The sequence below is a fragment of the Barbus barbus genome (genome assembly GCF_936440315.1).
Source record: "Barbus barbus genome assembly, chromosome: 47".
Taxonomy (NCBI): domain Eukaryota; kingdom Metazoa; phylum Chordata; class Actinopteri; order Cypriniformes; family Cyprinidae; genus Barbus; species Barbus barbus.
The window spans coordinates 3,172,281-3,185,617 of NC_136725.1; the positions used below are offsets into that span (position 1 = coordinate 3,172,281).

Consider the following 13,337-nt stretch of genomic DNA (forward strand, 5'->3'; position numbering starts at 1 on the left):
GGCGTGGCCCTCGGATTAGAAGGGGGGGGGCTGATTTGCATGAACATCACCCAGTGTCTGAACTGAACTAAATGAAGATCAATATTGTGTCATATAATGCTCGAGGACAGCGTGCTGGACATAGTGATGCAGATAAATCCCGAATACCTAAACAGGTTGCCTTGTGTTATGTCCTTTATTCAAGATAATGATACCACGTGCTTTTTTATTGTGGGTGACATGAATGCAGATGATTCTGATGGTAGCTATTTATTTGCCAATCATTTAATTCAGTTCTGCTCTGATAATGGTTTGGTCCTCTCCAGTAAAGAACATTTACCTGCTAAAAGTTACACGTATATCAGTGATGCATGGCATACAACCTCATGGTTAGATCATTGCATCTGCACAACTGATGCGCATGATTCCTTAAGAGTCCATGAGAATTGATTATGAGAGTTTGCCACTACTGATCATGTGCCTTTTTCTATGTCTATAAATCTGGGCAATTTACCTACACTGTCTATGAATAACAACATGCAGGTAGGGAAATTAGATTGGTCTAACTTGACTGAGGAGGAACTTAAAGTATATTGTTTTCAGTCTGACATAAGTAACACTGATCTACCTAGAGACGCAGCTATATGCTGTGATATTACTTGTAAGAACCCACAACATGGTATTGAGTTATGTCTCTTGTATGATAATATTGTGGAGTCTCTTCTTACTTCAAGCAGGTCTCTACATAAGACTAAGATGTATAACTCTAAACCAGGTTGGAATGAATACATAAAAGAGTTTCATGCTGAGGCTAGAAGGGCTTTTAAAGCTTGGGTTGAGTCAGGCAGACATAAAATATGGTCCTTTATTTGAATACAAGAAACGGGCAAATGCAAATTTTAAGTATGAAATACGTTTCGTTAAGAGGAATGGAAATACAATGAGATCTGACTCTCTTGCAAGGAAACTGCTAAATATAATCTAAATGATTTTTGGAAAGAAATCAAACGAATGAACAATTGTAAAACATCTTTACCAACAAATATAAGTGGGGTAAGCGGGTCAGAGGAGATTACTTTTATTATGTTAAAAGTAACTTTTTTTGGTGGGCAACATTGATGAAATTGTGAATGTCTCTCCACAAGAAGTTTATGATGCAGTCATGATGCTAAAAGATAATAAGTCTTGTGGTATGGATAAGATATCTGCTGAACACTTAAAATTTGGAAGTAGAAAATTATATACTTTGCTCGCTATTTTTTTTTACTGGGTTTTTAGTTCATGGTAGCTTTATTGATAAGACAGGGTCAAACAGGCAGAGATCAGTCAACAGCGACAGGGGTGTCAGAGATAAATCAGAATCCATAAACGATATCCAGGCTAGAGTCGAGGCAGGCGGCAGACAGGGGAAGTAAACAACAGTCCAGAGATCAGGTCACAAAGGCAGGTAGCAGAGAATCACAGAGTCGGATAAACAGTCCAAGGTCATAAACGGGAGATCAATAAACATGGCCTAAACGCTCAGTAGTGTAGCCAGTGCAATACAAGACTTCACGGTGGGTTGTTGGCGATTGCAGCTTATATGGGGTAACAGTGATGGGAAACACCTGTGCCGCAATCAGTCTCAGGTACAGGGCATTGTGGGAAATGCAGTTCGGTTAATATTCTGGTGATGGTGCCCTCCGGTGGTGTTCAGGGAGGGCCACAGAGGCCGAGTTTGTGACACATGTTAGTGCCTATTATTAAAGACAGAGCTGGTAAAATAAATAGCATGGATAATTACCAGCCTATAGCCTTGGCTAGTACTTTATCCAAGGTGATTGAAAGGATTTTATTAAATAAGATGGAACATTTTGTCCTGACTTCTGACAACCAGTTTGGGTTTAAACCTAAACATGGCACTGATATGTGTATTTTTGCTTTAAAGGAGATTTTTATAACAGGCATAATTCCACAATGTTTATGTTTTATTGATGCTTCTAAAGCCTTTGATCGTATAAATAATGAAAAATGATTTGTTAAGTTATATAATAGAGGAGTTCCCGAATTTGTAGCGAGAATCTTGTTTTTTTGGTATGCTCATCATGTATGTAAAATGGGGTAATTGTGTGTCTGCTCCTTTCAGCGTATGTAATGTGTCAGAAAGGGAAGCAGTTTATTTAATGTTTATATGGATGATTTATCACAGCAGTTAAATGGTTGTAGAACAGGTTGTATGGTTGCATACAATTTCTCAGTTGTATGCAGATGATTTGGTGATCTTTTGTCCTTATAGTGCTGGTTTTCAACAGTTACTGAGGATTTGCTCTCGATATGGTTCAGATTTTGATATCAAATATAATGGCAAGAAGAGTAATATTATGATTGTTAGGAGTAGGGAGGACTTCTCTTTGTCTGGGAATGTCCTTAAAGTTTGTAATGAGGCTAAATACTTAGGGCATTATATAACTGATGACCTGTCTGATGATAGGGATATGTATAGACAGTGTTGTACACTGTATGCCCAGGCCACTATGTTGATTCGCAAATTTGGTATGTGCTCAGAATCTGTGAAGACACCACTTTTTAAAGCATACTGTACCCCTATGTTTACTGCCCATTTGTGGCGGCACTATAGAAAGCACAGCATGCAGAGACTTAATGTAGCTTATAATGATGGTATGTGATTGTTGCTTAAGGTGCCACAATACAGTTTTGATTGATTGATTGATTGAATAAGCAGCAAATGAGAAGTTTATTGAGACAAAAGTCATAGCTAATGGTTTGTTAATAGCGAGAATTGGACCTTCAGATATTAAATCTGCAAATGTTATTTTAGTTTCAGACATATATGTGTGAGTCTTAGAAAGTGCCACATGCCCAGCTCACATTTCAGCCATATGACTTGTTTTTGTAGTTTCTATGATTCACATAACTGTAATACAATTACTGTAATGAGTTATTAGCCATAGGCAAATACTACCACAATGTGTGCATAGTTTAACGATATTGCTATTTTTCCCCCTATTATTATAATGAGAAGGAGATTTTTTGTATTACGGTAATGAGAATCTATGAATAAATTTAAATTTGAAGCTTAATTGTCATGACAGTTACATGTAATTGGTCCTAAAAGCCCTTATTTTTTTAAACAAAACAATTTCATATTTCTTTCTAAAAAACACAGAATACAAACTTTATGGTTTTTTGTGACACATCAAGTGATTTTAAACGCTAAAAGCATGTTAATATAAAATGACTGACTGAATGAATGGCTAAAAGTGTATCCTGTGATAAGAAGACAAGTGGAATTCGCTCTGGTTCGGGAAAACAATCACTGAGAAGAACATCAGAATACTTATCATTGAGAAAGTGTTTACTCTGATAATAAAAGGGTGGATGCTTTTCTAGGACAGATATTGTGTTGCTCAACAGCCAAAGACAACGAGCAACAAGAGAAAAACGAAAGAAACAAAAGGATCCCAAAACAATGACACCTTTTTCCTGGAAATTGAGAGAAAAGAGAAAACTAAAGCAGAAGACACAGCTGACCATCAACTGGCTCAAGTGCACCTGTAGGACTCTGGGTAAAAGCTACATTCACAATGTAGTTAAGGTCCATAGACTTCAATAGACAACAGGGACAGCAAAGTGGAATATACCCCATGGGTTCAACTGTCCTAGTTTCTAACCACGGAGTAAATGATACCCCTCGGCTCACATCTACACAGCAGGGAAATCGCCAAGCCACTAACATGCTTTCTACTTCCCATTAACATATAATGTCAGAACACAACACCCCTTCACCTGTTGATGATTATGTGCAGATAGCTGTATTCCTGTATCATTTACAAGCAACAGGATATGGATGGATAATTCGTAGTAAACACTGGCATGAATAGTAGTTGTGTAATCTACGGCCAAACCATGAGGAAGGTGTTCTGTAGTGTCTGAGTAATGACATCTTTGAGTTTTGTTTTGAAAACTCAGTCTAGGACAGATAATCTTTGTATGGTCACAAAAGCGATATGGTTTCATGGAATCACGGTTTGAAGAGAGCTGAGATTGGATATTGCGCTAAAACTATTTCACAATTTCAAAGAACTAGTTTTTCCTGGATTCTTTGCTCTTGGACTCAAATCCTGCCACCCACAGCTTTCATATTTTTATGTTTAGATGGAGTTTCTCAAATATTAGGCCTGTTTCCAGTGATGGCTGGATACATGTATCAGGAATTGTTTTTCAGAGGTCATATTTGTCTAACCTCATCTCGAAGAAGAGGCTAAAGTAGTGTGTCTTTCCTCTGTTCCCATTGAGTAATTAGTAAGTGAGTTGACCTGGTGTGATTGTTGAAAGCGAAGGTCACTTTCAGTCAATACGATTCCACCTTGAGGGGAAATTAGCTGCCATTAAGTGTCTGTCTGTGTATCTTTTCAAACTTTCACAGTAGTCACAGACTCAGATGGTACAGCTACAGATCACCCACAGTCTACAGTTTACAAACAATCTATGCAAAATGCAGCTAACACCATTAACATGCTAAATTTGGTGGATGGGTTTACGATTATGAATTATGATTATCCTCTGCAGTGAATGGGTGCCGTCAGAATGAGAATCCAAACAGCTGGTAAAAACATCACAATAATCCACTTCAGTCCATCAGTTAACGTCTTGTGAAGCCAAAAGCTGTGTGTTTGTAAGAAACAAATCCATCGTTAAGACTTCAAACCATCACTTCTAGAGAAAATAGAGCCCGTAATCCATAATGTTGCTTGCTTCGGTGAAAAGATCCATCCTCTGTTGTTCTCTCACATCAGAATCCACCCATATATTTGTTTAGAGCTGTTTTGGTCTGTTTTTCTAGTGCTTGATCTGTGCAGATTTCTCTCCTGATTCAGACCACATAACATTTTCACTGGAGAAAGCAATATTATGCATAGAGGATTCGTATTTTAGCAACAAAATGATTTTACAGCATTTACAAATGTCTGATGATGGATTTTTTTTTTTTTTTTATAAACACGCTGCTTTTCTCTTCTCAAGATGTTAATTGATGGACTGGAGCGGTGTGGATTAATTGTTGACTATTGCGATGTTTTTATCTAACTCAATATCATGAAAGTGCGTTTCATTGGCATACTTTATTTCATTCTATTTGGCGTGCTATTTCTATGCAGAAATGGACTTTGGCGTGCATATGATACGCAATGGTTAGATTTAAGGGTGTGGGGTAAGTGCATATTAGACAGTATGTACGCAAAAATGCGTAACATATGCATGCAAAAACTGCGTATTATATGCACGCCAAACGTGCATATCGTATGCACGCCAATGTCAATTTCTGCATATAAAAAGCATGCAAAATTCCCCCCCAAAAAACGAGTGCTAGCTATTTATAGGCATTTTCATGAGACCGGGCTCTTTTAATCAGCTGTTTGGACTCTCATTCTGACGGCACCCATTCACTGCAGAGGATCCATTGGTGAGCAAGTTATGCAATGCTACATTTCTCCAAATCTGATGAAGAAACAAACTACATCATGACGGCTTGAGGGTGAACAAACTGTCAGCATATTTTCTTGTTTCAGGTGAAAAACGCCTTAAAGTCAAAAGCTGCTGCTGTGTTCACACTGCTTGGCAATTTCTGTTATTCTCTTGTTTTTCTAAGACTTTTCCACAAAACAAATCAGAATCAGTGGAGGACATCTGTGCTAGCCTGTGGCACACCGTAAGCTTTGCTCATGGATCACAGTGCCTCAGGAATACTGACCAAATAAGAATTTGCATACGACCTGCTTCTCCTCACAACATGCACAACATGAGCAGATTAACACATTATATTAAAATTCCCAGGGGGCCCATTCAGAGAAAAACTATTACTAATAATGATTAGATAACGAGCATGCATTTCTGAGAATCCTTCAAATGACATTTCAGTGCCATTATAATCAATACACTCCCATCAGTCTGTTGACAGCATCTCAAATACAGTCACACATCAGACGGGCTATACAATCTCTGCCACTCAAACTGATGCTAAACTGCAATATGCATCGTCAGTTGCAACAGAATTGCAATGCAATACAGATCTTATTTAGCATGCACAACTTTCTGTGTTCTTTGAACAGGAATGCATGATTTTTTCCAGCCGTTTCACCAGTACCTTTTTTTTTCCGCACAAGACTGATATTCACCTCTATACCAGGTGCGAGCTTGCCTGCAATTAAAGAAGAGGTCACCTGCACCGGGACACATGCAGTGAAACGCTGCAAGGGACATCTGGACCACTGCAGTTGCCTCTTTCAGATCTCAGATTAATATTTAGACAAAATATACACAAGGTTTATAACGTCTATCTGAATGGTCTCTGTATCATGTTACGATTCACATGTTTCTAATGATATAAAAAGGAAGGTTACCTCTCACCAGTGAACAGCATCAAGTGTCTATCCGTTACTCAGCTGTAGATTGTAAGATGACGCCGTCACTGTGCCAGTGTTGTGATAACGGAGGAGTCAGTGCGATGGAAATGCGTCAGTGCATCGCTCTCAGATGCAGTGCTGCAGCATTTGACATTGAGCGCTACAACGCATAGGGCGCTCGTGCTGTTGTCTCTGTCTGCGCGTCTCTCTCTCTACTGTCTCTCTCTTTCTCTCGCGCTCAGCACGCTTCCGCTGAATAATGAATGAGCAGAGCAGCACTGGAGCTGCGTGGATGTTTCTCTCTCGTTCTAGTGCAATCAGGAACTGATCACAATGAGTCGAGCGCATTGCTCGGGTTACAGCTCGCCTATTCAATCTGGCCCCCATCCTGCCTTTGTTTCCACTCTGGCAAACAAAAACGCAGGGGGTCAACAGTGAAATATTGAAAGCCCAGGGCATTTTTTGCACATTCTCTAGAACAATTGAGTTGTGCTACAATGTCCCGCTGTGGACTCATTAGAGGAAAAGTAAAAAGACTTAAAGGCATCTGAAGAATGTCTTCATCATGCATGTCTGGAAAATCAAAACATACCTCCTTCATATATCAAAGACTCGTGAAATAAAAGAATACAGCAACACAATATAATAACTTTTGGGTTATTAGTAGTGCTGTCAAGCATCCAGAGTTTTTGTTTACATAATATGTGTGTGTGTACTGTGTATATTTATGATGTATATATAAATACACACACATGCATGTACAGCCTATATTTCAGAAAAATAAGTTGTTTATTTATTAAAAATATTTTTTCCCATAAAGTTTAAAAACAGCTCTTGCATTGTACTCTGTTTCTGACCAGTGATCTTATTTGCTTCATTAATTACTCGTGTTAATTTATTTTTCTGTCTCATTGTTAAATTACCATACCACGATACAATATTATATGTTATATGTATATGTAACCGTGATACATAAGCACTGTCCACATTACCAAAGCATTTATCTAAGGTTTTGTTCAGTCTCGTCGGACAAGTTATATACTGTTCCAAGTTCGGTAAAACCGCTGATATTTCACAGTTATTAAAATATCCAAGGAGAAACACTGGATCACCCGCTGAGTTGCGCAACGCCATGTTGTAACTGGCAACGATATTTATTATATACATAATAAATATACACAATACACACACATTTATTATGTAAACAAATACTTTTATTTTGGATGCGATAAGTCGCGATTAATCGTTTGACAGCACTAGTTATTAGCAAAAGGAATGAGGGGGGATCTCACAAAACTTGACAAGAACATGTCCAGGTCAAATTCAATCAATCAATCAATCAATCAATCAATCAAATGAACCAACCAACCTACAAACACATAAATACTTGAAAATGAACTTGAAAACAAATACACGTGCTAAATATTAATAAATGATTAAAAAACACTGCACGACATTAAAACTGACTGTATTACAGTAGGGAAAAAATATTAATGAGAATAATCACTGAGAAAATTTGTCATAGAAATAATGTCACAGTGCAAAAAATATCAATGTCTTACAAATATGCCTGATTCCCATCAAAACAGCCTATAATTCATTATTTTCTTTAGTTTGGTTTTGAGGTGAAATATGACCTGCATGTTTTCATGAGATACACCCATGATGTTTAACATTCAGTACTAGTAATATAACTTCAAATAGAAAGAATATGTACTATACTTTGATTTATGTATTCATATTTGAAAGTATTCATATTTGAAAGTGCTGGAAGTACTTGTCTTAAAAAAAAAAAAAAAAAAAATTAAAAATTAAAATTAAAATTAAAATTAAAATTAAAATTAAAATTTATAATTAAACAAACAAACAGATGCACCATCGGTACATATGAGCCTAGATATATGAGAGTCTTTGAATATTGTCTTGACCAAAGGTGGCCTTGGAGTCAAAAACATTGAGAACCTCTGATCATTATCACACAATTCATAAAGTTCATACATTTCTTCATAATCTCTCAATTACTCCCACAAAACAGCTGAGAAAACCCCCCCAAATGCCCTAGCAATTCTTCAAAATGCAATGATTTAATGTAGAGACACACAATGCTGTTATTAAGTAGGTACAGATTGTCCAGTTTACAGGCACCCACTTAACTTCTCACTAATAAATTTAATAGTGCAATGAAGTCAAATATGGCAGATTAATAAGGTAGGAAACAAACCCACTGGCATCCTACAATGTACTATGTAGTGCATTTAAAAGATCTTGCATGGAAAGGATTTTCAGTTTCAGTATTGCTTCCTGTCACTGGGGACGGAAGATTATAGTCACATTATAAACCACCTCAGACATATTGAAATATAGTGTAATAATATAATACAGGTGGCCCTGTGAAAATGAACACCATAGCCTTACCAGAGCGTCAGCGGACCGTGCCGTGGCGGTAGGATACAGTCCGTTCTCTGGCGTCAGCAGCACTGAACGTGCCTTCTCACCGCCTGCAACAAAACATCACCAAACCAATCACTACATTATCATAACCTCAAACATTCAAACCGTTTGGGTTCTGGATTAAAACAGCCTCATATATATATTTACTGTACGCCTACCAGCTGGAATCATGCCGAAATATCAACAGAAAGCTATACGTCACAGTAATGTTGTCAACCCAGTTATAACTTGTTGAGTGAGTTATTTCAATGAAAATCTGATGGAAGTTTGTCTGTGACTTTGTTGATAGTGTACTAAATATGACATAAACATTAAATAATATCTCATCGCTGTGCTGTGGCACTGCATCCGCCAGGTTGTTAATGGTAAATGTGTAATTATGGTTATTTGTGTGTAACAGAAGTAATTTGAGGTTATTACTTGTATCAGATAAACTATTTAGAGAGGAGGATGTAAGGTCAGCGGTGCTGTGTTTATAATAGCAGCCCAAACACAGCCTTAGGGGTCAAAGGTCAAGATAGTGTGGTGGGTTTGAAATGCTAAATATGCTGTCTCACAGTGTGCCTACCACACACACACACACACACACACACACACGTTGGTTTTTGTGGTTTATGGGGACTCTCCATAGGCGTAATGGTTTTTATACTGAACAAACTGTGTGTGTTATTGCCCTACACCAACCCTACACCTAAACTTAGCCCTCACAGGAGACTTTGTGCAATTTTAGATTTTCAAAAAAACACCATTTAGTATGTTTTTTAAGCCTTTTGAATTACGGGGACATAGGCAGTGTCCTCATAAACCACCTTCATATTGTAATACCTCTGTCATACCCATGTCATTATACAAATTTGTGTCCTCATAAACCACATAAACATGCACACACACACACACACACACACACACTCACACATACACACACACACACACACACACACACACACACACACACACACACACACACACACACTCACACATACACACACACACACACACACACACACACACACACACACACACACACACACACACACACACACACACACACACACACACACACACACACACACACACACACACAGACACACACACACACACACACACACAGTTTGCTATTTATTTACATATTCAATTCCTGGCATCATAGGTTGTGAATCTGTACTTGATTTTTAAAGGGATAGTTTATCCAAAAATGGAAATTCTGTCATCGTTTACTTACCCGAACTGACCACTCTTAAGGAAAATCTCCGAAACGCAAATGAAAATATCTTTAAAATATTTCTGAGAGAAAGTACAGGTAACCAAAGCAAATTAATATTAATCAAGCAGTTTTATCCAAGTCTTATGAAGACAAACAGTCGCTTTATGTGATGATCAGATTTAATTTAGGCTTGTTTTGATTGATTAAATTCTTTCGGATCTTATGGAGTGACATGAGAGTGAGTAAATGTTGACAGAATTTCCATTTATTTATTTATTATTATTATTATTATTTTTTTTTTTTTGGTGAACTATCCCTTTAATGCTATATGTGAGAGTGAAAACAGACTCTCTAATGGAAGAGCTGTGATAAATAACTGTGAATGGTGATAGATTTCGTCAGCATGTTCTCAGTGTGTGTTCTAGTACGTTCTCTCAAAGCCTGTTTGTAATCAGGTCAGAGACTTTAGTGCAGGCAGATCTGTCCATTACACTGTTGATATTATTCCCTGCAGCTGGTAAGTTTAATAGTGTGTTTCTTGTTTATTACATTCAATTCTGCTTTATATGTTTACTGCACTGAATAAAAATAACATATAACTATCTAATTAACTAACTGACTTGTTTTATTCAAGTAAAAAATAAATAATAATAATGAATAACTATATAATTAATAACAACACATAATTAATAAATAAGGTCCTGTAAACTCCTTGACTTGCTTGCATGCTTTGCATGTGAGTTATTTCCTACAGCGGCTCAATTTCAACATCCAGCTTTGCCACTCAGGACAATTGATGGACTCTAAAGCATGTAAACTGTATTTTCAAATGTCATATCTCATATTTCATGTGTTTATAGCTCTGTGTCTCATATAGTGTATATGTCTGCCTCAAGACAACTGTTTCTGTTCTTTTTTTTTTAAGAAGAAGAATAAGGCATTAGTCACTGGAATGGTTTATGGAAACGAGCAGAGGATGATAAGAGCCCAATGCAGCTGTGCTGTTTTTATTCTTGGAAGGCTCTCTGACTAATAACACATTAAGTCATTATTTAGTCTTTAATGATGCTCTCAGATCCTCGTGGGAGGTTTGTACCTATGAGTTCAGAAATTGCAATTACGACAGGTTGTGCTTCAAGTCATTTTGTTCTGAATGAAAAATGATGTGTTTGACAATTGAATATTTTATATGTATATTTATACTGATCTCATTTTAGGGAGCTTTGCAAGCGCACATAGAGATTCACTTTAAGCGTGTAGCTGATGCTTTATCTGTGTTTTCTGTCATTTTCATGGTGCTAAAGAGAATGATGGTGGTGTCGCACAACCCTGCCGCAGCACAGAAAAATAATAATCACAAACTGAACTGCACCGTCAGCATTCACAATTGCAACCGATTTGATTCACCATCATTATTTATTTGACTTTTTCCCAACTCAAGTTATAGGAAACATAGGAGGATATTAAGACACATTAGTAAGTGTTATGCATTTTGTCTATTCTAGACAGTATTAAGTAGTAAGTATAACGTCTTTATAAATGCTGGTGTTTAGGGGTTATGAGGAATGACTGTCAGTACTGTCTTTAAAGGGATAGTTCACCCAACAAAAAAGCGTTCTGTGAGTGCTGGTAACCAAACAATAACTGGTAGCCAATGACTCCCATAGCATTTTTTTTGGAAGTCAATGGCTACCGGCAACTGCTTGATTACTAACATTCTTCAAAATATCTTCTTTTGTGTTAAACAAGGTTTTGGAGAGTACATGATGACAGAATTTTTATTTTTGGGTGAACTATCCCTTTTTGAGCAGTGATTATGATCAGGTTGACCAGGTAGATTGCCTGATATTAAGCATATTTTTGAGATGATCAAGAGTATCACATACGGTTTTGTTGTAAAAGGTTTTGTCCCATTTGTGTCAGCTCTACAATCTATTTTCATTTGCAGTCATTAAACAGACTTCTATACTGACATGGCATTGACCAACCTGTTATTTAGATACAATGCAATATGCTTAGTGGATGATTTCACTGAAGATGAAAATAAAGCTATAATGGAGATTAAATGCATATGTTTGAATTAGTTTATATTATATAATTAAAAGGTATAATTTCAACCAATATTGGTGTGTTCTATGCATTTTGGTACTTATTAGAGTATGTCAGAACCAAGTCAGGTTTCCAGTAAAAACATGTAAATATGCTTGAAACAAGAAAAAATTACTTTATAAGCGAGACATTATTGATTGTTTAAGAGAATATAAGCCTAAGCAACATCTGTATTTATTTACATACACTGTCATACAAAAGTTTGGGGTGAGTTTTTTTTTTTTTTTTTTTTAAAGAAATTAATATATTTATTCAGCAAGTATTTGTTAAACTGATCAAAAGTGACAATAAAGACTTTTGTCTTTTAATAATGAAACAATGTTACTGTGCCCTGGTGAGAGAGAGAGAGAGAGAGAGAGAGAGAGAAAAGCCCAAACTTTCAAATATTAGTGTATATTGTAAATTTTTTTTACTTTTTATTTTTTTCTGGAAAAACCAAGACAGTGACACTATTTCAGCTTTCTCAGTGGTTTCTAAACCTACCGATATGATGACTCACACAAACCTGTAGCAAACTCAGATCTCCTCAGTGGGTGCCAGCCTTTAATTGTGAGTGAGGGAACAGATTTGCTGAAGGTTAAACTTGCTGTTCATGCAATCTGTGAAGCGGGGCAGACACATCAGCATATCTCATTCACATCTGGAGAGACGAGCTCAAGACACAGACCCTGCTGGAGTTAGTGCTGCCCAGAAACGGGTGAGGGATGAGGGAAAGTGCTAGTAATGTCCCGATGAAGAGAAATTAGTTAGAGAAAGAACCATAGCACAGACACAGGAGGGTAGGCACGTTGGAAAAAAATGCTGTTTATTGGACTAAGTATACCATACAAAGGAAAAATAAATAACTTAAAGCCAATGTTACAGCAGCGCTGCTGGCAGTCCGTATTGGAGAGAGTGTGTGAGAGGAAAAAAAAGAATGATATGATACAGAAAGAGAATGTTATCATCACTTAAAAAAGGTAAGCAAAGTGGAACAATTAAAAATCACACTTCAGGATTACAAAAATACAGCAGAATCTCAATGAAGAGCAGTAATTTCATGGCAGATCAGAGCTCATATGGGAGCCACACCACCATATTAAAGTCCAAAACTGAATTAGAGCTGTTTGGCAGTTTGAGGCTGAAAAATCCTGATAGACAACATCGACACTAGCTTTACTTTGGGAGCATGAATGATTTATGGAGCTGGTATT

At 37.0% G+C, this 13,337-nt stretch overlaps 1 protein-coding gene across 5 annotated transcripts in view; it reads right to left on the reverse strand.

Moving 5' to 3' along the window:
• LOC306865661 (PALM2-AKAP2 fusion protein-like) overlaps positions 1 to 13,337 on the reverse strand; it is a 99,091-nt gene that overhangs the window by 37,710 nt on the left and 48,044 nt on the right. For all 5 annotated transcript variants that reach the window (XM_079410399.1, XM_079410401.1, XM_079410400.1 and 2 more), the window contains one exon: positions 8,796 to 8,878. In XM_079410399.1, the coding sequence (XP_079266525.1) occupies positions 8,796 to 8,878 (83 nt within the window). The remainder of the gene's footprint in view (positions 1 to 8,795; positions 8,879 to 13,337) is intronic.